Source organism: Telmatherina bonti (genome assembly GCF_933228915.1).
Source record: "Telmatherina bonti genome assembly, chromosome: 1".
NCBI classification, from domain to species: domain Eukaryota; kingdom Metazoa; phylum Chordata; class Actinopteri; order Atheriniformes; family Telmatherinidae; genus Telmatherina; species Telmatherina bonti.
The window spans coordinates 28747258-28771305 of NC_136619.1; the positions used below are offsets into that span (position 1 = coordinate 28747258).

Sequence of the window (24048 nt, forward strand, 5' to 3'; positions counted from 1 at the left end):
TTTACTCCATGTAAATTCATTGCAGTTGTTCTTGCATGTTTTTTATGTAAACCAGCAAAGTGAAGACATATGGAAGTACTGGACAGTCACCTTCCTTCTGAAGTGTTTTTTTTTTTTTTTTACTGTGATCAAATAAATTGATACGCTTCTATCAGTGTAATTAAGATGAGTACATGAAACATGGTGATGGAGGAGAGCTGAGATTCCCACAAAGCTGTTCACTTTCAGTAACAACATATTAAAGGCAACATGTTGTATGAAACTTAACAGTTTTACCTTTGGAAGCTTATTGGTAGTTTAATTGCAATTTCAACTGAATTAATTAAATAAATTAACAAATTAAATTACCCAGTACTTTTTGAAAGCCCTCTTTTTGTGTGCCTTTTTAATTTTTCATTTGGTTGATCAAAAATTCAAATGACACAAAAAAGTTTCTGTTGATTTCAGTTGGTGGTAACAGAAATAATGATAATAATGCTTGACCATTTTCCAATTATCCAGACTAAAGTGACAAAACCTTTAGAATAATTGGTTTTCTTTTACCTTCTTGTTTTGCTTTATGTAGACATAATTAACTGTTTCAGAAAAATAAAACATCATCACATATCATACTTGATATGTTTTCTGTTGTCAACTAAACAGATATTTGCTGCAATAAATCCTACAACTAAAACATACTTGAGTTTGTTAATTACTTCAGGTGAAGTGAACTTGAAATCATTTATATGTTGAAAATAAAACCACAGTCTTTTAGATGAGATTGATCAAGTTCAGAGAAGTTCTTCAAACTTGAATCATTTTTGTTAATATTACCCAGTACTCAAGTTAACAAAAACATAATTTTTTAAGGCAATGCGTTTTTTTTTTAAACCTGACTTGTTAGATTCTACAGTAAAGTTTTAGTTTGGAGCTTATTGTGGACACTTGTGGATTCTGTTTGGTTGTAGGTTCTCATCCAAGGACAATCTTCTGAGGGGAGACTAATTTCAGATTAAACATTGGCAAGTAATACTGTACAGTCATGCACTCTGCTATTGAAATATGAAGATGGATTTCCTTCGGCTGCAGTGGACTGTTCTGTCTGGTGTGTAACCTGACATTGGCTCGAGCAGGTAGAGTTGGAGGAATGACTCAGCACAAGCCACTGGGAAATGACCCAGATCCACCACTGCTTTGGTTCGCTGACGAAGAAGTGTCAAACAAAGCAGGTCAGGTGGTGCCGTCACCCCAAACTACTCCTGACATTCAGAAGAAAGGATAGAACAGCTTCCTTGGCATTATTTAACAAGACAGCCAACTCAGCTGATGCTCCAAGGAATCCAGACAGAGAAGGAGGCGGGGGAGCTATGGTGCATTTGTTCAGGTGTGTGTGTCAATCTATGTGTGTATCTCTGCATAGGTAACCTCCCAGAAAGTTTTTCCAATAAGTCGTCCCCCTCAACCCCTTCCAAAAAAATCCTTCCTAGGCTTGCTTCCTTTCCAGAGTTACATGCTTTACTTTACTCTGCCCCTCACCGTGTTGCTTAGTGAACATGGAGGCTTAGGGGAAATGATAAGATTACTTGCATGCTGTGCAAAACATTTCAATGAGTAGCATTAAACTTAGATTACTTAAAGTCACATAAACAGGATCACAATAAATTTACCTTCTTAACTTAGAGTTAGATCTCAGTGGAGAAAGCTTTTCTTCTGTTCAAAGTGATGAACACCAGCTTCAGTAACAATGGAATGTAAAACACTCCTTTGAGATGAGATGTCTTGTGTTTTCTTTTTTCAAAGTATGCTTGTAAGGGGTGAAGGGGTGAGGAGGAGGAGGAGGGAGGAAGATTAGTGTAGAAATGAAAGCAGACAAAGATTGTAGAGACAAGAGAAAGAGAGAACTTCAGAAAATCATCTTTTCTTTGCCGAACACAAATTACAACAGAACAACACACTCCTTGAGGGGAGGTTCTTGTCTACTCAACCCCTAAGGGGGCTTTTAAAGTTAGCTTTTCCGTGTATTTCCTTTGAGTTGGATGAGCAATTGGCTTGATAAAAAAGGCAATAAAGTGTCTGAAGGCAACTCTAAACTAACTGTTGAGCTGCCATTGAAGAAAATGAAAAAGATGTACATATTGCAAACTAGAAGAGGAGCTCAGCTCCTAATCATACAGTTCTGTCTAGATTCTGTGCAAGATTCCTGCACACTGACTTGGCATTTTTGCCTAAATACAGTTGAGTTGGTGTGTGTTTGTCTGTGCCTGCATTAGATAATGTTCTTACAGATGTAGACATCTTCTCCCTGTGCTCTGCCAGGCCTCAAACTCCCAACATGGCAGCAAAACTCTCTGCTTGAATCTGATTGCACTGCACCCCCCTGCTGTCTAATGAGAGGATTAAACTCCACATATTTGTTTCAATCCCTTGTTGAGGTTACCCCTTCCTTTCCCTCTTCCTTCTGTCTCCTCCTCCTCCTCCTCCCCCCCCCTTCTGCAAAGCCACACTGGCTGCTGTTTTTATGGGCCTCTGTAGTTTTTCTGTGGTCTATCTCCTGGTCTGCTGACACATGCAAGAAATAAACATTTACACACAAACAAACCTTTAAGCACCTACATACATACGTGGGCACATTATCTTATACTGCATGTATACACACACGCAAACCTAAAGAAAAGTGTTTTGCTTTTAAATAGCCACAGCACATCTTATGGAGGCACTTTTTTTCCCTTTCCCAGACTGATTGTTCATATGTCTAGTGATTTTGAACATGTTTGTGTGGGGAAAAGAGGTTGTGTTTTTTTAGGATGATCACAGCCATCTTCCCAGTGTGTACATAAAAAATATAAAGCTGAATCAGGCTTCTTGGTATAATTACAGATAGGAATCTGAACAATGCTGTGATCTGAACTGAGCCTGACACCACATATAGGGCCCCTTGAAGCTGAGCTACCCACTCCCAGTGTGTTTCTGTGTGTGTGTTTTCTGACCTTGGTCTTATTGATTCTCTTTGTCATAAATGACACGTTATTCATAGTCTTTCTAGTCTCCTCTAACATATAAAATCAAATGGCAGAACACTAAACATGTAGTTGAGTATTTTAACCTTCGTGTTGTACTTTCTCACAGAACGCTCTGCGCTCATGGGCTCCAAGCTGTGCATGAATGTGTCTGTGAGGTTAATCATATTCAGCCTGGAGCGTACTCTGCTCTCCATCCAGGACAGCAAGAGGCTGTGTCACTTATCTGAGGAATTCACCCTGACCATCTCCTCTTCATAAACACCCCCCTGTGGAGCACATCCCTCTCTCTCACACTGCCTTTGTCTTTCTCACACACACCCCTCTGAATCTACCCGCTGTGCAGCCAGTTTGCTTTAAGAACATCTGAAACCAAAACCTAAACAAGAGAGGGTACAACTACAACAGATTCTGTTGAACAAAATCGATACAATTCTACAGACTCTACAGACCAGGAACATCCATAGAGGGCTCATTTTTCTGTCTTTGTCTTTCATGTCATGGCCCCATCTGAAGAGTGCTGCTCATTAACAGTTACCATGAAATATGAGTAAAGTTAAAGAGTAACACAGAGTGTTTGTATGGCTCATGCCGATGGAATGCTTTTGCTTTATGATTCAAGTCACGAGTAAGAGATCAAATCTGTAGAAAATACTTAAAGGCCACCTCAAACAGGATCAAGCTTCTCAGGAACTGATAATGGTCGGAAAGTATTTGTCTCTACCTCCAGCAGGTTAGATTTGCATCTGACGAAACACAAATACATGTGGCTGCACAGAGAAACACTGTGTTTTCCTCCACGGTGGAATTTCAGCTGCCTTGTTTCCGACTGATCTCAGTGATGAGAAGAATGTCGGAGTGAGGCGACCGAGATAGGAATGGCACCTGGAGAATGTACTCTGTGGAACGTTTGTGCACCTCCGAAGTAAATGATATGTAAAAACAAAAAGAAAAGGAAATATTCTTCCTCCAGCTACACTGTTACAGACTTTTCCACGTAGCCATGTCAAAGATGAGAAGATAGGAGCATTGACTGAATAGAAACACTTTTATATTGTTCAGTCTGAGGTAGGAGGTTTGGGAGGTGGGATGATTAATCACTTGAGCATTCTTCATGTTATGATTCAGTTATCTGTCTCTCTCATTCGTCTCCTGTGTGTATGCATTCATTTATATCAGTGAGTGTGTGGGTGTATGTGTGTGAGTGTGCATTTTTTGGAGGATAATGAAAAATAGGTTTTCCATGGGGAGATTGAATCTCTGACTCTATCTGGACCTGCCTCTAGGCTCTCTGACAACCTAACTGCGAAGGGAACAAAAATCCAGACAAAATTACAGTAGATCAGCACATGCAAGGATGAATAACAATGGCTGTGTGTCCCAGCTGAACCACTGGTGACCCAGCAAATACAGGACCCGAACAACAAAAGCAAAATATCTCCTCATGTGTCTTAAATATTACAAAAAAGGAGAATATTTAATCTAAAAAAAACTGTACTCTGTCTCCTGTTGAGTCTCTTTCAAATACCTGTGTAGCCTATCCAGATCAACCAGTCATGATGTCAGATATGTTGCATAGTTGCCCATCTGATACACACTGGTTGGAGTTGTCATGTGGGAATAGAGTTTTGTTGATAATGATCTTCCCTGAGAACATGACTTTCTGTATTGATTTTGGGTCAGCCTGTATGTATATATGTGAGCTTAATCATAGCAACATGTGGTCTTGGGGATTTCTACCATTTTATTTAAAAAATGGTTAATAACAAATATTTGTATTATCTGTTTCCAGTTTTCCAGCTGTTCCCATAACTGACTACCCATAAAGAGATGTTTGTCAACACTTTGAGTTCCTATGATCTGATTCTGCTTCAATTTGTAGGTTATAAATGACTTTGTCAGAAACACAGCAGACACACTCTCTTTCTTGCATATCTGCGTATAATGGTTTGTCCTCTCTTTTTTTATATTTTTATTTGGATAGAACTAGGATATGGACTGGTCAACCTCAAATGCTTCCCAGTTTTGAAAGGCGTCATTCTTATGTCACCTCTTCTATTAGTATATTGGATAGCCGATGTCCCGTGGGTCTCTGTGTTACATGAATTCATTATCATTACATCTGGAAGGAATATAAATATTAAGGCCTGGCGGTCGGATGACAGCTCCACCCTCACAGGCTCTGACCAGTTTAAACTGCTCTGAGTCCATATAAATCTCAGACCTGAGAGCAGCCTACAAATTTACTAAATTCACCAAATTGGTGAAACATATCTGACTTGTCAGCTGCATTTGTGCAATAAATCTAGTAATAGGGCCAAAGTGTTGCAATGACTAACAGGTTTCGTCCTAGAAAGGTAATAAGTTTTATTTCCTACTTATTGAAACAATGTGGGCAAAAAACTGATACAACTTTGCTTCCTTAAAATTCTGGCATATTTTATATCCTGTTAATGTCTATAAACATGGATAGATAAGTATTGGCTGATGTTAGCATTAGCCTACAATGGCTTACCTTCAGATTATCTCCAGGAACACAAAGTAAACGAGTCTGCTTTTCTTAAGAAATTTATATTAATACATTTTAATTAAAATTTAAGCAGTTCAATTAAACGCTTTTTGTCAGACCAACCAGACATTTACATGAAAAACATACTTAATACTTAATTTCTGGAGAAGGCAGCTGTTTTTAGAGCAGTCACAGCTCCATCTGTTCTTAGAAAGAATGAAGAGGCCCTCAGCACACCCTGAGAGGTTTAAAGTATGCCGGCCTCCCGCAGCCTCCTTGCAAACACAAGAAATACTCCACTCTATGCTGTTTTAATTCAGCCTGGTTTTAATTCAGCTGGGGCCTCTTCAGGAGGAGGACTAGTTGGATCCCAGCCAGTTAGATGGTTCAAACTGAGAGAACATCACTCTCAACCTCTGCCTGCCTTTGATCTCACTGTCTTCAGCCTCTTACACTGTGATGTATAAAATGCACCTTTCATTCAGCGACACAGCATAACAAGGGCACATACAAGCCCTGTCCTTGGGAAAGATATGACCATTAATCTGCCACCTTTACTGTGCAGTTTCCTCCATTTCCTAGCGCTGACTCATTCCCTTCTCCCCTCACTTTCTCTCCTTTTATTACTGGAAGCTTCCAGCTAGAATCATCGTTGGCAGTGCGGCCCTTCTGAAGGCTTTACTTCTGATTTACTGATTGATTTTAACATTAATGACACCCCCTCCCCCCCTCCCCCATCCCCCTTCCAGCTGCCCCTGAGCACACGTACATATCCATTGTATGGCTTCTGCTGTGCCTTAAAGATGAAGCAGATTCAAACCGAGTGTGGAGTCTGATGTCTTAATAGTGCATGGTCAAATTCTAATTTCTACAACTAATTCTTTTAAGGCAGGAGAGTTACCATCTTTTTCAAAGCAAACATATTTGTAAAAAAAAAGGTTTTTTGAGCTTCTTTGTCATGTCAATTTATAGTTCTTTAGCACAAATAATAGTGTTTGACTATAATGACATAGCTGTATGAACAACAGAACAGGTTTGACCTCCATATCATCACAGTATTTTAGTCTACAAACATTCCCACCTAGATGTTTTTTGGCAGATTGTGGTCCTTATTCAGTTCTTGACTTCCAAAGAGGAACATTGATGGCCTGGATGTGTGCTTCATAAGTCTTAACAAGGCCAATTCATGATCTGTGGTCATGTGACAGTCACAGGGTAGACTATGCAAAGGTAGGTTTGATGGAGAAATTAATCTTATATTTCAGCACATGTCAACTTCACATATTAGCTAATAAAAAAAAAAGACATTCAAAGGATACATAACCAATAAACTTAGAAATAAAAAGATCAGTGCAGTATCACATGAATTAAGTGAGTACTTTACTTATCCACTGGTTTTAAGTGGATAATAACAACCACATGCTAACACACCACGAGCCTTCTGCTCAACGCTACATGACACATGACATTTTTTTAGATGAGGCATCATTCTGTCATGTCACAGAGGTCCAGTTTTGTACTGCAGAAAATTAATTAATTTTGAAACCCAATGATGTAATTGAACTTTGATTGGATTAAATGTTTGTAAATGTTTATGTATCTATGTGAGCATGGCAATTTTAATATAAATTAATTCAGTGATGGATTTTCCTGCTGATTTAAGAAGAAGGGGGATATGTGTGGATTTTTAAATGTATTTTTTGTCTGATTTTGAAATGATTTGGAAGCATTTTTAAATGGTTTACATATGTGCAGTCACACACTACATTATTCCAAAAAAAATATATCCTACTTTATGATACTTGGCTTTCATAAACATTTTAAACATGTACTACCAGTTTTTATTTTCCATTCATTCATTTGTACCTTGCCTAGAAAATTTGCTTGACCTTGCTTGCTGTTAATGCTTCGGTGAAAAATATCCCCGAAAGGAAAGTAGCAGATCTGTTGCATCAGAAAAGTCGTCTTGGCCTGTTTGTTTCTTTGTTATCTCTTATCGGCAACCGTCTTGACAAGAGAGGGGGTGTTGGGTTACAAGGACATACACAAACTCTTGAGACTCTGTATGAAGCAGATACGGAGACACATTTGAAGCCATTTTGATGAGTATTGGATCATCAGCAGTGAAAGATAATTGCTATAGAAGGGTCACTTAGTTCGGTCTTATAAGGGCCACAGCACAGCACATTTAAAATGCCCCCCTGCTCCAGCACATCTGACTGAAATGAATGAGTTGTTGTACAGAACTTGATAGGCAGTTGGATCTGCTGAATTTTAATAAGGTGTGTTGGAGCATGGAGACATTGAAAACAAGCAGGACTGCAACTCTCATGTGACCAAATTGAGTAGCTCTGTGATATATAAGATATTGGGTTTGCTGTGCATGACTTGACTGGTCACATTTAGTTATGCCCATGCGACCTCAGAGACTGTTAAGAAGGATAACAAAAAGAAAAAACAGCAATGAGAGAAAATGAATAGATTCCAGATTATTTGAGTTTTTCCAACTTGAAAAGGAGGAGGATGTTCTGTTTCACTCTAACCTGGCACCGCTACATGGTAATCTTAAAGGGCAGGGATTGATGGAAGGAGACATGATAATCTTTAGGAGGCAGTGGACAAATTCTTGATTTAGCAAATGGCCAGCGTACATCTTGGCAACCCGCTTTATCCCCCTCAGACAGCTGGAGACAGTCTGTGTGTGAGAATGAGAAAATGTGAGACAGCCAGCAGTGTTAGGAGGCATGACGATGAAAAAGTGAGGATTTACTTAGGACACATTTCCATTCAGCTAAATCAGAAAATAAGACACAGGAAAACCTCACATGCCCCACAGTTACATCAGAAAAACTTACAACACACAGCAGATCACACCATGTTCATTAAGAGGAGCAGACAGCATCTCTCAGTGCTGCTGAGTAACAGTATGCTGGTTAATAGTTAACATTTAGAGTTTTTTCCATGATTACATCAAAAACTGCATGAATCTAACAGTGAACATTCATAGGTCACTGTGCAAGACTTTGATCAACAAATAGGAAAGAAAGAGGAGCGCCCTCTAGTGTCGGATAATGTCCTGAACACAGGATAAACATCTGAATGGCAATTTGTGTGGATTCTGATCAGAAGACACGTAACAGGTCTCCTGAGCAGCTCACGATTTTCAGTGATAATTTATGAATGACTTTATGAATTGATGAATAACTGGGTCCTCTAATACTAAACAAGTCGTAGTCACTTAGAGGTAATTTACACAAGACAGTGTACTCGCAAAGGTGCTGAGCAAGGCGGTAGCTTGGAGATTGAGTTATACGTTTACAAAATTGACACGCTGTAAAATCCACTATATCTTTTTAAGGTATGAGCTGCTTTAGGCAATGAAAATTTCAGTCTTTTAGAGCCACTTATCTGTCACTCAAAGTTTGGCTTCATCACTTTCTATATTTTTAGAATTTCTAAATGCTTGCCTTCACTGTTAATGCTTAAAGCATTAACAGGGAAGACATAATTTACACTATGCTAACTTCAAAATGGAAACTATTCCTCTAGTTGATTTGCCTAAGTCTGAACAGAAGTGAAACTGCCAGATGAGCTGAGGTCAGGTTATCTCTCGACAGTGGTGTTGCCCCCTTTAACATGAAAACAAACAAACGCGGGTAAATTCCTGAATCTTTTATAGCAATACATGACGGTTAAACACTACATGTTTTTACAGAGGTTCTTCCAAACACAAAACAATAAAAAACAGCGGGGACAAAAGTAAACAAACCGTGATATTTTGTGATATATCATCACAGATGGAAATACTACATGTGGGCTTTGTATTTGCAATCTTTGTTTAGTTTGTTTAGAACAAAAAAAGGGGGAAAAAAAAGAACAACCATGGTGGGTGATTCCCAGCCTTTCTATTCATGACAAACACTTAAATACATCACTTTTCAAAATCAAGAACAATTTAGAGATGGGCTTATCAATGTCAGTTCACTCTTTAACATTTTCTCTAATGCATCTGCTGGCAAGGTGACAGTATTCATAACTGAAATGTTGCAGAGGTCTGTGACATTGCATTATAAATAAATGTGTTGTTGAATGGCACAAACTGGTGGCTGATGATCTTGATAGCCTCTTGAGCAGCTGATCCTGCATACAGGAAGAAGAAAAGGAAAAAAAAAAGACCGACATTAGCAGATTTTTAATTATTAGCAAGTTGTATTATTAAGAGGAGAGACATGCGGTGTATAAATATCTGGAATCAGTGAACATTAATGAGTGCTAAGACTGCACCTCCCAAAAATGCAGAAACTGTGTGTGGCTCTGCTGCACCATACCGGCAGCTGCGGGAGAAAATAGATACAGATTATTTGATAAGCTTATATAATCAATCTGATCACTCAATCCAGCAGTGACCAGGGCTTACAACTCATGGATGTAGTCGTCTTTGATGTTGACATTAAGGCTGTATTCCTGCAGCAGACTGTTCACACACAGCTTCAGTTTGCTGATGTCTTCTTCGACCTGGTAATTATACACTCCTGTCACAAAAGAAAAAAAAAAAATAGAAAAAGAGTGAGACCATTTTGTGATCATTTCTGTATGCTTAATCAGTCGAGGTCAAGTTCGATCCCAGTATAGCATCAGAGATTTAACAAGCTTTTCCTCTATTTGTGATGAATCAAGGTATTTTTATCTTGATAGTTCAACTCCATTTAGCCAAACCTGCAATATCTTCAGAGCTTTTCATTAAGTTTAATGATGCATTACTCATCTTGGTCACATTACTATGATCTTCTAATTGTAACCATGTCTAATAGTACTTTTCTTCTATGCAATGACACAATGATGCTGGAAAATGTCCAGCCTAGTTAGCTTGTGAAAAACTATTATGATGAAGGTGTGAGCAGATTCATACCGGGGTAGCGAGAGTGCTGCTGATAGAAGCGATCAACAGCACGAAGCATGAGGTAGAAGACCATCTCACTGTCTGGACTGTCCATACATGAAGCTGAGAAGACAACACCATGAAAGTTGAAAGTCCTTTGAGCTTACCAGAGGAGCAAGCACTACTAAAAATATCCTCAGCACACACAATAAAAATGACCAAAGCTGAACAAGAAATCGAAACTCTACACTTACTGATTTCATCTTTATTCACTGAATCCACATTATATTCTTCAGCCAAAGACCTGCAGCGTACTACTCGCAAGAACGATGTGCTCTTACCTGGATACAAGCACAAAAAGGCTAGAGTAAGGAATAAATCTGCTGTAGGTACAACAGTCCTAAAAAAATAAAAAAATAAAAAAAACACACAACACATAGTGGTCTAGATTCATCAGCTCTGATGAGCTTAAAACAACACAGTGATCCTGAAACTTATGAATTAAAACTTTGACATTGAATAGGAAGTGGTGCACCATGAGGGCAGAATGGGACAAACAGGTTGATTTCATCTGCAGCTAAAATACATCTTTCTCAAAAGAGTCCACAGCAGATCTGTTCTCATGCACAGTGCATTAAATACAACAAAAATCATATCAGCTAACATTAGGTTGTGTTAGTTTGATTAAAGCCATTTTAACCAGTTTAAAATGCAACATATAAATCGGTTTAAAATGTGGTAAGCGTTACCTGCACATTCAAGGGAAAAAAACCCCCACAACACAACAGTCCAACTATGTTAAGGCTACTTCTCAGTTTGTACAGATGTGATGCATGCGTGTTAATAGATTAACTCACCATACTGAATATAGAAGAATAATGAACGTTAAAGAAAGATTTGCTTACAAAACAGCTTGATGTCCTTTTCAGAGATGCTTTCTGGGGGCTAGTAAAAAAAAAAAACAAGCAAACATTTCTTATGCATGTCAAATAATCCATATGTATACAATTTGAAAGGGGGGGGGGGGGGGGGGGGGGGGGGGGATAATGCACTGACTTTACCCCATCAGTTTTGAAAGCAAAACTTTGCTAAAAAGATAAAGGCTGTGTCTGAATGTCCACACTATTTCCTACATAATGCCTTATAAAGTAGTCACGCCATTTTCTAATGGTATTCAAATGTCCAGAGAGAGAAAAAAAAGTAGTGCACTCAAAATTACCCACAGTGCATCTTGGAAAGTAGAGAGCATCGATGGTCACCTGCAATGCATCGGGGTCAATACAGACCCCGATGCATTGCGGGCAGGAGCTGAAAGTGGTGCAAATGACACATTTCCCATATCAACCTTCTGAGCAGAAAATTGTTATAATTTGATAAATGCAACAAAAAACTATTACCTGTATTTTTAAAGGCATGTAAAATATCTTAGACTTGTACATGGGCATGAGACAAAACTAAGTACTCCTGCCAGAGAAGATTTGTGGGTTCTACATACCTTTCCAACAGACTGTAGGAGATATTCTACTTGCTTAGAAACACATGCAGCATCCTGCATGGCCTTTTCCCTGTAACTGCAATAACAAACACAAAATAAACAATTTACCCACAAGAAAGATAAAATCAGATTCAATGTTGGTTGAAAGTACTACTCTTGTCCAGTTTTGTCACCCTCATCTTCTGACAAACAAACCCATCTACACAGCTACTATTTCCCACTTACACATTTTGAAGGTTGATGAACTTCTGAGAGTCTGCGATCATGTCTGGGATGGTTCCACGGAGAGGAAGGCTTCCATTACCTTCATTATGAACAAATTCCTTCACAGCTCGCAGCATCACCCAGAAGGGTGAACTCTACATCATGAAAAAAAAAATCTACTGTTAAAACATTTACTATAGTATAATATAAATATCTAAGTAATTATTTCCAACATAAGCACAACCTGTGCCGTGATGTTGTTACACTGCTCGCTACTGAAGAGGTCTTCAATAGTATTTGGAATCTGCAAAAAAAAAAAAAAAAAAAAGTTTTATAAGAAGACCAACAGACTCCCTAAAGAACAGGATTTACAGGAGGGCTCTAAAAACTAAAAAGCATTTGAAATCTGGCACCTTGGTAGGATTTAAAGCTGTATTAACATTCTTTATAGCTTCCTCAAAGTTTTCCTCATCCTCTGGGACACCATTCTCACTCTTCAGGATCCCTAAAAGGTTGAGGGAAAACAAAACAATCTCATATAAATGCATCATCAAGTGAGTGTGATAACTACCCAGCGCTGTAAATATACCTTTGCGAATCATTTGCCTAAAGACCTCTTTCTCCTTGTAATTATTTGGTGACTGACCATTGTGCTGCATCAAGAAAACAAAAGACAATAATTACAAATAAAACAATAACTCATGAAATAATAAAAGTGGCGAGGTGTTTGATGGACACCTTGCCATTAGAAAGCCAACAAAACTGTGTTACATACATCACTGAGCCATCTTTCCAGGTATTTTGCAACAATGATAATCCATGGCGTGTGACTGTGATCCTTTTGAATAAATGAAATTGGAGATGAAAATATTAGTTTTCCTACAAATGTGCAAGTTTAAATGCACTGTTCTATACGCCCAAATAAAATATACACCTTCTTGTCCATGCTGTCAAGATCGTAGGACTCAATGTGATTCTTAAATTCATCAAAAGGCTGGTCTAATCTTAGGTCCTCCAAAGCATTGTCTGGATGAGATTCAACCACTAGAGAGGAAGGAAGGAAAACATCAAATCCATTACATTTTGGTGTACACCAAAATGTTTAACGGCTTACTTAAAATGTCATGGAATAAACTATGTTGTAATTGTTAAGGTGAAATAACTAAAAGGCAAAGATGCAGAAATCTAATGGAGCCACCAACCTGTGTGCTCCTGCACCACCAGTCTCATGTAGCCTATTAGGCCATAGGTTTTACAGACTAGAAAAGGTACAGTGGCGCTCCACAGGACTGAGCTGAGCCTCAAACATGTGCTGTGGAATGTTAAATAAAATTGGAGAAATTCTGTTTATAAAAAAATTAAGCTTATCAAACTGAACTGGAATCAAAAGCAGATGGTCAGATAAATGGTCTTATACCTTTCTGGTAACTGGACACCAATGACAATGGTAAATCTGTGGAAAAATTCTGGATCATTGTCAAGAAGCTTGTCTGGACTCTAAAGGAAATAAAGAGACAGAATACAAAACAGATCTCTGTCACTGTCACACTGATAATCATTTTTGATTATATAATCCTATATTTACACAGAATATGTTGCATTTTTTCCAGTCAACCCTGCAAAGAATATTTCTCTTTTTTTTTAATTTATATAATCTATACAATAGATGTATGCAAGTTGCTTTGGACAAAAGCGTCTGCTAAACGCTGCTGGTGCTAGAGTAGAATGTAAAATAAAATGGCAATAAAGGTCTTGTTTTGTTTTTGAATATAAATAAATAAAAATACTAACCTCCTCAACAAAGTTTCCTGACACATCACTGTTCAGTTCTTGCAGCAGTTCAGTGGCAGCCAGTGCTCTGTTCTGCATCATAAAACCAAAGAAAATGGTTCACACTCTATTTTACTCATAAAGACTAATAAAATTGACCACAATAGTTATATTTATTGTTTTAATGTGTATGGAAGTAAAAAGAGAAATAATCTATAGAAAAAAAGGTTCATTTGATTAAAAAAAAATCCAGGAATGCTTACTTTCCCAATGCTGTCTTTGCTGAGGAAAAAGCTACAAGACAAGATAAAGAGGTCAGTAACCAATGCTGTAACAAATTGTTTAGACAAAGATCATCAGTGAAAAAGTAATTTTACTTGTTCCCTGCATCTTCTCCGGTCACTATGTGTCCATCAACTATGGTAAATGCTCCAATCCCTAAAAAGTAGATCAGTTCACTGTCAGACACATTTCTAACAGCAAGATCTGCAACACAGAGCTTCTTATACTTGCCTGGTAAGACTAGATTTTTCAGTATCTCTGTACCAGTCGCTGTGGCGTTGATGAGACACACATGTGCATTTTCCAGGGCTTCTTGACCATGGTCACCCCACAATCTGAAAGGATAACCCATTAGAATGACGTGACAAATCAAAATGATAAGCCGGTGTAACAGCACAGAGATATGGTACATAAACAGTACTACACTTTCAATAACCCCGACTATCCTGTGCTCTTTTTTCAGTTAAAACAGCAAACACAGCCAATATTGGCTGAAAATGGATGTTAATGCATTAAGTGAGAGTTCTGATGGACGAACAGGCATAAAAGAGTTTTAGACCCATCCCATAACCCTTAAAGCTAACGATGCTTAGGCAAAATAACTAGCGAGCTAATACTAGCTAACGCTAGCACTCCGGTTTTAAAAAATGTCTCTACTCTAATCACGAAACTTAAATATTTCAGTTGTTCACCAAAAAATTATACTTCCTTTCCTCCAATTCTAATATTATTTAGACTAACCTGAGCTGTCTGTCGTATTTTTGTTCCTTGGTGGCTTTGGTGGCTGCCATAGGAGCTTTCCAATGAGTGACGTTTATGAACGTATTTTTACTTCCGCATCCACAGATTCGACACAGACGGAGAGATGCACGCGCGCGCTTTCGTCATTCATTTCCCTACCAATTGTAATAATAAAAGACTTGTTTGCAGATAAAGTTGATAATACTTACTTTTTTTTTTTTTTTTTTTTTAAATTATGAAAAATATAAGTAGGTACAATGGAACAGAAACACAACCCAATACACTTTTTTATTTCTCCAACACAAACAACACAATTTCCATCGAGTTGTTGGCTAGTCTTTCTGCATGTATGGCCGTTTGATTTGGTTAAATTTATACCTTAATCTATCATTAGCCCAGAGATCTCTTCTGAACTTTTTTTTTTTTTAGCCCATTTTCTTTGTTCTTTTTATTTTGCATGTTCTATTTATTTATTTTTGATAAAACAGTTGTGGTTTACATCTCAGCTGTGGTCTCTTTTTTTTTTTTTTTAATTTAGGCAATGTTTATACAGTTGTCTGTTGATCAAATATGTGGGAAATATGATCACACCTCTATTATTACTCTCATCCAAAAACAGCAAAAAGATCTGCCAAAGTTATTAATTTTAATACCATAAAAAAGGATTCAACTTGGACAACCAAGGGTCACTGCTCTTGAAGTTTTCAGTGTAACCCTGCACCATCACACTCGACTCATATAAACGAGACTTTGTGCATAATTTTATAGGCTGTTGGATATATTTAATTTTGGTCAAGTCAGAAACAACACTGAAAACCTAAAGGGCTGCGGCCTTTGTGGGACCGAGTTAAAGAACCCTACTATAAAGCAAAACATTTTTATTTTGCACAGTGAGAAAAGATGGAAAGGATTAAATCGAAAGCCGTCTTGGTTATAGGCTACTTAACCCAGAAAAATTACAGGAAAAAGAACCAAATGTACTTTTAAAAATTAGCTGTGTCTGTGGAAAGGTTTCATAATGGAAAGCGTAATTTAACTAACCGCATGCTTGTAAGCGCTCCTGTGTCGATTAGAGGACTCAAAATGCTTGTAATGGTTAGACTCATCCAAACTAAAATGACACAAGGTATTTTTATTCTGCTTTTAGAAGCACTGGAATGAATGTTTGTCTCTATTGTAGTTTTGTATAATGATTATGTTTTTTCTATTTTAATTGCTGATATGGAGCGTTGTGTCTGGAACAGACCTTGAAGATGGTTCTAGGAGTATTTTTTATGTTTCCCTGCTCCAACACACCTGACTCAAATGAATAAATCCTATCACAGAACTAATTAAATTATTAGATCCATTTAATTATTGTGTGTTGGAGCAGACAAACGTAGAACTGTATTTTGCATAAACGTGTGTGTGTGTGTGAGTGTGTGTGTGTGTGTGAGTGTGAATGCCTGTGAGAAGATGTCCATGTGGAACAGGGGGCGTGTCAAGCAGGGATAATTGTCCTTCCCCTTCGCTGTAAATAATCCTCATCAATCGCGGCACCGGCTGATCTCTGTGATCGTCCTTCACGTGCCACGGAACTACACGGACAGCTTGGTCCGAGTGGAGCAACGATCCAGGAAAATGACGGGGCATCACTGGGGTTATGGAGAAGAGGACGGTAAGCTATTATAGCATTCAAACACTTGCTTTAACACTTGCCGTGTCCACCAATGAAGAGAGTCGTTCATTGTCTCCACCTGACAGGCGCTTCGTGTTTTTCTTCACATGACGTTAAAATGGCTGTAAATGCAGATTAGCTCCATGTTTAAGGAGATCATGATCACGTTAAACATTTGTTTTGGAAAAGGGGGAATGATTGGCTATATTTAACGTTCACTGTGTCACTTTGTTTTTATGTAGTTAAATATAAATTTAATTTAGCTTATTGGTTTGGATTTGGATGGGATTATTGTAGGAGGAAGTGTGTCTGAGACTGTCGTTAAATTAGCTTTGAATCTTTGTCTTTCTTAATCAAACATTTAGTGTATTCTGAAATGTGTGTTTTCCTAATTTCCATTTAGTTATGTTTTTTCCCCCCTAATTATTTAAAGGTCCTTCAGCATGGCACAGAAACTATCCAGTTGCCCAGGGGAATCGGCAGTCCCCTATTGACATTGTCCCTCATCAGGCTGTCCGTGACCCCAGTTTGGGTCCCATTCTCCTGAACTATGATGGTTGTACCTCCATTAACATCTCCAATAATGGACACTCTGTTGTTGTGGAGTTTGATGACTCTGATGACCGCTCAGGTGAGAAAAAGATGTAATTTTTTTTTTAAAAAGGAAAACAGAAATCATATCTATTAAAGACACATGCCAGCCAATCCATTTCAAATTTATTTTTACGTTCAGGTTATAGATCAGCACAATTCAGTTAGAGCTTTCAAATGTATTAACATGTGGTTAAGAATGAAAACACAAACATTTGTTGCAGCAGTAATGTCTTGGTTGGGACCAGTGTTCATTGATATGGTGTCCTATTCAATGCTCATCTACTGCTTTTTAACTTTTGACAAAGGTCACCATTCAGAGATAATCCAGCTGTCATACCTGCTGCCAGCCACACCAGTGGATATCTGGGCTAAAAGTTTTTAAAAAAGTGAGTTTATCTTGAGTTTTTATGTAGAAAGAGCAAACTGTAATACTGTAATACAGACTGTAATAAAAGGGTGCAGATAACCGGCTGATTATGCTGCAAGAAAGTGCATCCAACACTTATCTGTGTGAGTATCTGTCTGCTGGACAAAGATGTAATCACCTTTAGATGATCTCAGTGGTTATTGTAACAATATTTGTCTCTATCACTGGGTGGATGCTTATTACTCACCCTGTCATTACCATGAGTGATAAGCTTGGAAATATGAGCAATATAGTGTCATGACGTTTACAGAGCAAGCAAATGTCCCTAGAAATTATAGATTTTTTTTTTTTTTTTTTTTTTTTTTTTAAATGAAAGAGATCTTTTTGCAGCATCCAAAATAATTCCTAAAACTTATAAATGTTACTGTTGTTTTGGAAAGAAAGGGAGTAGTTGGTTGTTAAGTTTGAAGATCTGATGCTGAATCTAAGTCACACCAATAACTATTTCATGTACTCACTTTCTCTGCTGCAGTCATTCATCTTAGCTTTGCAAAGGTCAGGATTCAGATTAGCCTATGACTTCCTTTGACTACCTGATTCAGCGCAGCATATAGGACTCGCTCTCTTCTAATCACAACTTTAAGAATGCCTATCTGTCATACCTAATGCACGCTAGTTTAGCTATCTAACTTTTCTTTCCCTTTGTTTTTTAAGATGGATGAACTATTAGAGCGATGTTCTCCACTTCACCTCTATGAACATATGATTGATGAAGCTTAGGCCCTCATTACAACCTGATGTAGCTACAGCTACAGACGACACAGGGAATCCTATTAGTGATGCTACGTCAGTGAGGTGGTGCACCTATAAGAGAATTAAATCTGGTTAACCATTCAGTGTACACTCACCGACTAAAAGAGTTACTTTTTCTGTCAAAGTTACAGTCAGGGATAATTCAGTACATGGACAAGAGTGGAAACATTTGCCTTTTAAATTCTGTGCCCTTATTTGCTTCTTAAGCATTTGAATAATCTGGGTGTCGACATGTGTCTCAGCTTTTAATGAGAAATTTGATGCAGTCTGCTGGCTGATAACATGTTGAGTCATCCTGTGGTGTCTGTTTGAGGGATACCAAGCTCTTCTGGATGATGTTACTCACAGAAAGTGCATTGATTAAAAGCAGTTTGCCTAACACCCAGAGCAAATGGGATATGTAGTAGATGCATGCATTAGACTTTCAAACCATTATTTATTGTTATTGTTCTGGTTTTCTCTTTCACAGTAATCCAGGGAGGGCCTCTTGAAAACCCCTACAGACTGAAACAGTTTCACTTCCACTGGGGTGGAAAAGGATGCGATGGCTCTGAACACACTGTTGAAGGAAATGGCTATGCATCAGAGGTCTGTATGTTGGCTCTCAGTGCATCATACATGCTTTCCAACAAGAAGATATACATAATACGGTTGAGAGTGGGACAGATGAATCATATTGCCCATATTTCTTTTCCACAGACGTGTATGATTTTTGTTTCAGCACATAGGATGGCTTTAATTTGAATGACTTCATTTATTGATCACCAGAAGCATATTTTCCTTATGTTTCCTCCTTCAGCTCCATTTAGTTCATTGGAATGCTGTCAAGTACAAGACATTTGGGGATGCGTCAACAGCTCCTGATGGTCTCGCTGTTCTTGGTATTTTCTTAGAGGTAAGATGTTTCTCCTTTGTGCATTTTATTTCACACTGCCTATTTCCTTCCACATTTCAGCAGCAGTTCTTTGGTTTTCCCGGGTAGGATGCAGATGTTTAAGTTAAGTTAAGATGCCATTTAATTCACTGCACAACTAATCAAACTTTTTGTGGCATTTCTGTCCAATATTGGACTTTGGTTGAAGTTTTTAGTTTTATTTTATTTTTTGGTTAAAAAGGAATAAATCTTTGATTGTGATCAAATGAATAGATAGTAAAAGCTTCTGCTGTTCTCAAAAGCTGCTCCTTTCATTAGCCACACATAACTTGAAATCTGTGTACATGGACATGTTTATGTTTTTTTTTTTGTTTTTTTTTTTAAAAGGTGTGAATTTTATCTTAACTTCTTGTATCAATAAATAACAATTTGCTATGCTAGACAGGTGATGGCCACAGATTGCTTCACATGATAACAGACTCTCTATACATGGTGAAATATAAGGTGAGTGCTGGATATCTTTTTTTATAAATACACATCTTTATGACATTTTCTCTGCATATTTGCTAAATGATAAGTTTTTGCCTATATGTTTCCATTCCAGGGCAGCGTCACAGATTTTAAAGGCTTCAACCCTAAGTGCCTCCTACCCAGCAGCCTTCACTACTGGACCTACCTGGGATCTCTGACCACACCTCCCTTGCATGAGAGTGTCACATGGATTATTCTAAAGGAGCCGATCACTGTGTCTGAAAAACAGGTGAGTGTTGCTGATTTAACCTCACCTTTCATTCATGATGCTAATGATTGTAGTGCATTATGAGATCCTTTTAGTTATTTGCATGTGGTCCTCCATAACATTTTAATTCATTCTGCTACAGTTAAGTTGGCAAGTTTCTTATTTTAATTTGAATGCTAGATAAGAGAGGTTTGTTTTTAACATGAGTAAGGAAACATCCACAACCAGGTTATTCATGTAGTTAACTGAGAGACAAAAGGATGGGGTTTGTTTTTTAGTTTTATCGCCTAACATTTTGGACTTCAGTCCAACTTTGGAATTTAGTGTTATCTGTAGTAGTTGCACATTACTCCAAGTCACGTGACACTGCCACCCTCACTCAGCATTAACCCCAGTCCAACTATCTTGGCTGCAAGCCATGAGTGTGAAACCTCTTTGCCACGTTGCCACTGGCACGTTATATAATTTAACTGGAAAGTATGTGATCTCTACTTTCTATGTTTTCTTGGTTCCTTCTTTGCATATATGTGCACTTGTATGCTGTCACATGCATTTATTTGCTGTAAGATTTCTTCCATCTTAAGTGCAATTTATGAAAAAAAAAAAATCTGTTTTCAAAATATGAAGAGCTTTTAAAAATTCTTTGCTTTAAATTGGACAATTATTCAACAGAAAACTATTTATTTATGAGACTGTGGAATTTAAAGGTGCTCAGTCATCTGTGACATTTTATATCTACTGGCCTGTGAATAATATGAAGCTATGCTCCATTTGGCTTCAAGGATTCATAGCCTCCTTTGTTGTGAAACCAAACACCAGTGGGTCAGTGTGCCTATAGGGATGATAGTCTGCTTTATCCCACACCTCTATGTAAAGAACTTATTCATGAGGGATGCCATGTTTAGGTCAGGTTTATCCATCCCTATAAGCACTGAATTTTAACAAAAGGTTGAGGTTTGGCAACTCCAGGTTGTCAATAAGTTAAGCTGACGTACAGGACCTCTGAAGTGCATCTAGATTAGGTCCCCCAGCGAGCTGGCCCTGTGGCGACTGCTGCCATTTGGCATAGCTGGATGTGAGGTGCAATTTGAGCAACTGGCCCCACAAACTATTACTCCAGCCACAAGCTTTTGATCTCTTCCATCTGATTATCCTGATGGATGGATTGATGGCAGAACTGATGCAGGGCTTTAACTGAGAAGTGCCAGCAGGGAGCAGTCCTTATGTAATGGGGAATTATTTTGTTTGTGTTTTTCTGATGTAATGTTTGGCTTGGTGCTCAGTGGGAAAATGTGAGCAGTTTTGAATATTGAAGATGGTGTTGACTGTAGAATAAATGGTAGTGTTTTAATCTTTTTCCCTTATAATTAAACAATGCTAAATGATTAAACGTATTAATTTGTCCCACTACTTATTATTTTCTGTTGTACCTGATATAGGCTGAACAAATATACACACATACTAAACAGTTAAGCCCTGAACGGTTCATAGTCATTCACAATTTTCGGGGGGGTTAATTTCATTCCACTAATTTGTCGAGCCATACAAGTTGACATGATTACGCCCTTAATTTTTACTCCAGAGCTGTCTTACAATTGATGGTAACTTATAAGTTTCCACAGGGATTTTTGAACCCGTCCCCTTACTGTTTTTTATCACCATCCAGTGGTAATGAGGAAGTTAAAGTGTACTACTGGATCACTGGCAGTAATGAAGAGGTTAAAGTTAGAAGGTGTCTTTGTCATTACTATGATATGTTGTTCTTTTCAAAGAATCTTAAAGATATTCAGGACTGGTCTCTTGCTCGGACAACAAGATGTTTTTCTTTTGTTATTCTCCATGGATCTCATCTTGGGGATTTTGGCTTTATATTTCAGATTATTGTGCTTTAACAGGTCATAAACTTACTGAATAACACATTTATCTGAAGACTGCATTACAGTGCCACCACCATGCTTTACCATGGTGATGCTGTTCTTGCTTTGATTCCTTCACCCTTTTGGCAAACCAGTCAGTGTTGTCCAGGGTGCCCAGGGAGACTGGTTTAGTGAAGTGATGACTGTAGATTCTTCATTATGACGTTGGTATCAGAGTTGTACAGATTAAGGGTGGTCTTGGTGCTGATCTTTGATGTGGATCATTAATTGTACTGTGTAGGAGGCCAAAAACATTTTTTGCAGTGCAGAGGTCAGGTTTGCTATACTTCTGACATCTTTGTTTTTCAGTCTGGACCTTTTTTTAATCATTGATAAAGGTTTTCTAGATCACTGGCTATTAAAAGCACCTGGATATGGCTTTATCTGTCTTTAGTCTTTGCCTGTCTTGTGAGCAGCCACATGTGGATCAGGTGGACAGTTGACATGTTCCTGACTAGCGAATTGCATGATAAGCTGTTCTCAGTTCATTGCTGGTAATAAAGCAAAATATTGTAGGAATAAATAGAACCATTTAAAGAAGTAAAGAAAATTACAGCCAGTACTTTTCCAAAAGAAATTAAAAAAAAAAAAAAAGAGATGTTATTGATGACTATAAACTTATATATGCGTAAGTGAAAAATACTTTTTTACCCTCAGAATACGTGAGCATTATATTTAAGTTGATTCCTCAGACATCGTTCCTGTATTACTCTCAAGTTCTACTAAACTAGATTATTTTAATAATATAATATGGTAGAAATAAATAGGGTTGGGGTTGGTAAGCCAGGCTTATTAATGCATTGTTAACCTTGGTTCACTGGTCTTATTCCTTAACGTTCTTAAAATATTGATATCAAAAGTAAACAGAAGGTTGTTGATAAAACTTGTTTTCATTTAATTTGGTTTCATTTCTGACAATGAAGGAAATAAAAATGATGTATCTTTTTTACACTGAATCTAAACCACTGACTGTCTGTCTGTCTGTCCATACATACCACTTTATATTTCTGTATTTGTTTTTTCTCTCTCCCACAATACAGCTAGGGAAGTTCAGAATGCTCCTGTTCTCTGGAGAGGAAGAAGAACAGAGGATGCGCATGGAAAACAACTTCAGACCTCCACAGCCTCTCAAAGGCAGAAAAGTGCGTTCCTCCAATTAACAGAATATTAAAACTTTTAGAAGTAAAAGTTTAGTAAAATTATTCTATCAGATCACATCCTGTAAATTCTGCATTCTCAGTAAGTCTTTTTTAAAAAAATTTAATTCATTTTTTAAAAATAGAATTTTCCTGCAATGCAGAATATAACAATGTAATGCACAGTTTTACAGCTCGCTTGTGCACAGTCTCATTTTAATGCCAAACAGAGGCATAGGTGCTGCACTTTTAGTCATGGCAGCTCTGTGTAATGCTGGACTTTGATGTTGATGTGCTGGTATTTTTCTAACGAGGCAGAATAACAAACAAATGAACAATGATAGTTTGTTGATTTATGAATGTAACTTATGGGTCGTTAAATATTTTTGTAATGCATTTGTAATTTTGCTGGAATTAAATTATTTGCTAAATGGAATTAAATGTCACATTGGCTCACTTGTAATTGCTTGATGTTCATTATATCTATATCTGTATCTGTCTGTCTGTCTGTCTGTCTATCAGTATATCTATAATATGTAAACAAAGGTGCTGTACAAAATAAAGCTTATATGAAAATAACCAAAGATAAAAAAAAATTATGGTGTAAACCACTTCTCTGAAGACCTTTTTATAACAGCAAATATTCTGGCAAATAAAGCAAAAAGTCTAAGTTGAATCAGAATTATTAAAAAATATACAGAAAACACTTAAAATGAGCTTGCCTGTTTATAATTTAAATGTTAATGGTTTCTTTCTAAAAGGTGATATTTTAAGCTTTGCTATAAAAGGTATAAAAGCTATAAAAGAGAGGTGTGTGTAACTTGCACAATAGTTCCAAACATGAGGAGCATGGAAGCTAAAGGTTTTGCAGTTAATTCTAGTCCTAGACTTTACAAAGCAAGAACACAAGATTAATCGGATCTGAGTTTTTTTTTTTTAAATAAAGGACTTACAAGTAATGTGAAGCTTTTAAATTCATTTTGGAATTTAATGGGAAGATAATGTGGAGTGGCCAAAACTGGAGAGAAGCAGTTTTTGCTGAGGCTACAGCTTCTGGATAAGCAGAAAGATCTTCA

General features: G+C 37.6%; 2 protein-coding genes across 2 annotated transcripts; one reads left to right on the forward strand and one right to left on the reverse strand.

The window, feature by feature from the left end:
• Positions 1-9175: 9175 nt before the first annotated feature.
• Positions 9176-14975, reverse strand: nae1 (nedd8 activating enzyme E1 subunit 1). The gene is made up of 20 exons (XM_079249173.1): positions 14877-14975; positions 14367-14470; positions 14231-14291; positions 14117-14147; positions 13875-13946; positions 13501-13580; positions 13286-13395; positions 13018-13127; positions 12859-12921; positions 12673-12736; positions 12497-12588; positions 12328-12387; positions 12105-12238; positions 11880-11955; positions 11290-11329; positions 10639-10725; positions 10415-10507; positions 9923-10037; positions 9790-9839; positions 9176-9645 (listed from the first exon to the last, which is right to left on the reverse strand). The coding sequence occupies exons 1-20, from the start codon at positions 14924-14926 to the stop codon at positions 9536-9538; spliced, it is 1602 nt and encodes a 533-aa protein (XP_079105299.1). The 5' UTR covers positions 14927-14975; the 3' UTR covers positions 9176-9535.
• A 1521-nt stretch (positions 14976-16496) lies between these two features.
• ca7 (carbonic anhydrase VII) lies at positions 16497-22996 on the forward strand (the record flags this gene model as incomplete). The annotated part of the gene is made up of 7 exons (XM_079241429.1): positions 16497-16533; positions 16967-17164; positions 18777-18895; positions 19107-19202; positions 19623-19685; positions 19786-19941; positions 22877-22996. The coding sequence occupies 7 exons, from the start codon at positions 16497-16499 to the stop codon at positions 22994-22996; spliced, it is 789 nt and encodes a 262-aa protein (XP_079097555.1).
• Positions 22997-24048: the final 1052 nt, after the last annotated feature.

Bases quoted from the DNA above. Each gene is read 5' to 3' on its own strand.
- nae1 (XM_079249173.1), bottom strand. From the start codon at position 14,926: ATGGCAGCCACCAAAGCCACCAAGGAACAAAAATACGACAGACAGCTC. The intron at 13,581-13,874 runs GTTAGTATTTTT...TATTTCCTTTAG, and splicing joins CAGGAAACTTTGTTGAGGAG to AGTCCAGACAAGCTTCTTGA. The intron at 13,396-13,500 runs GTATAAGACCAT...AACATTCCACAG, and splicing joins GGTGTCCAGTTACCAGAAAG to CACATGTTTGAGGCTCAGCT.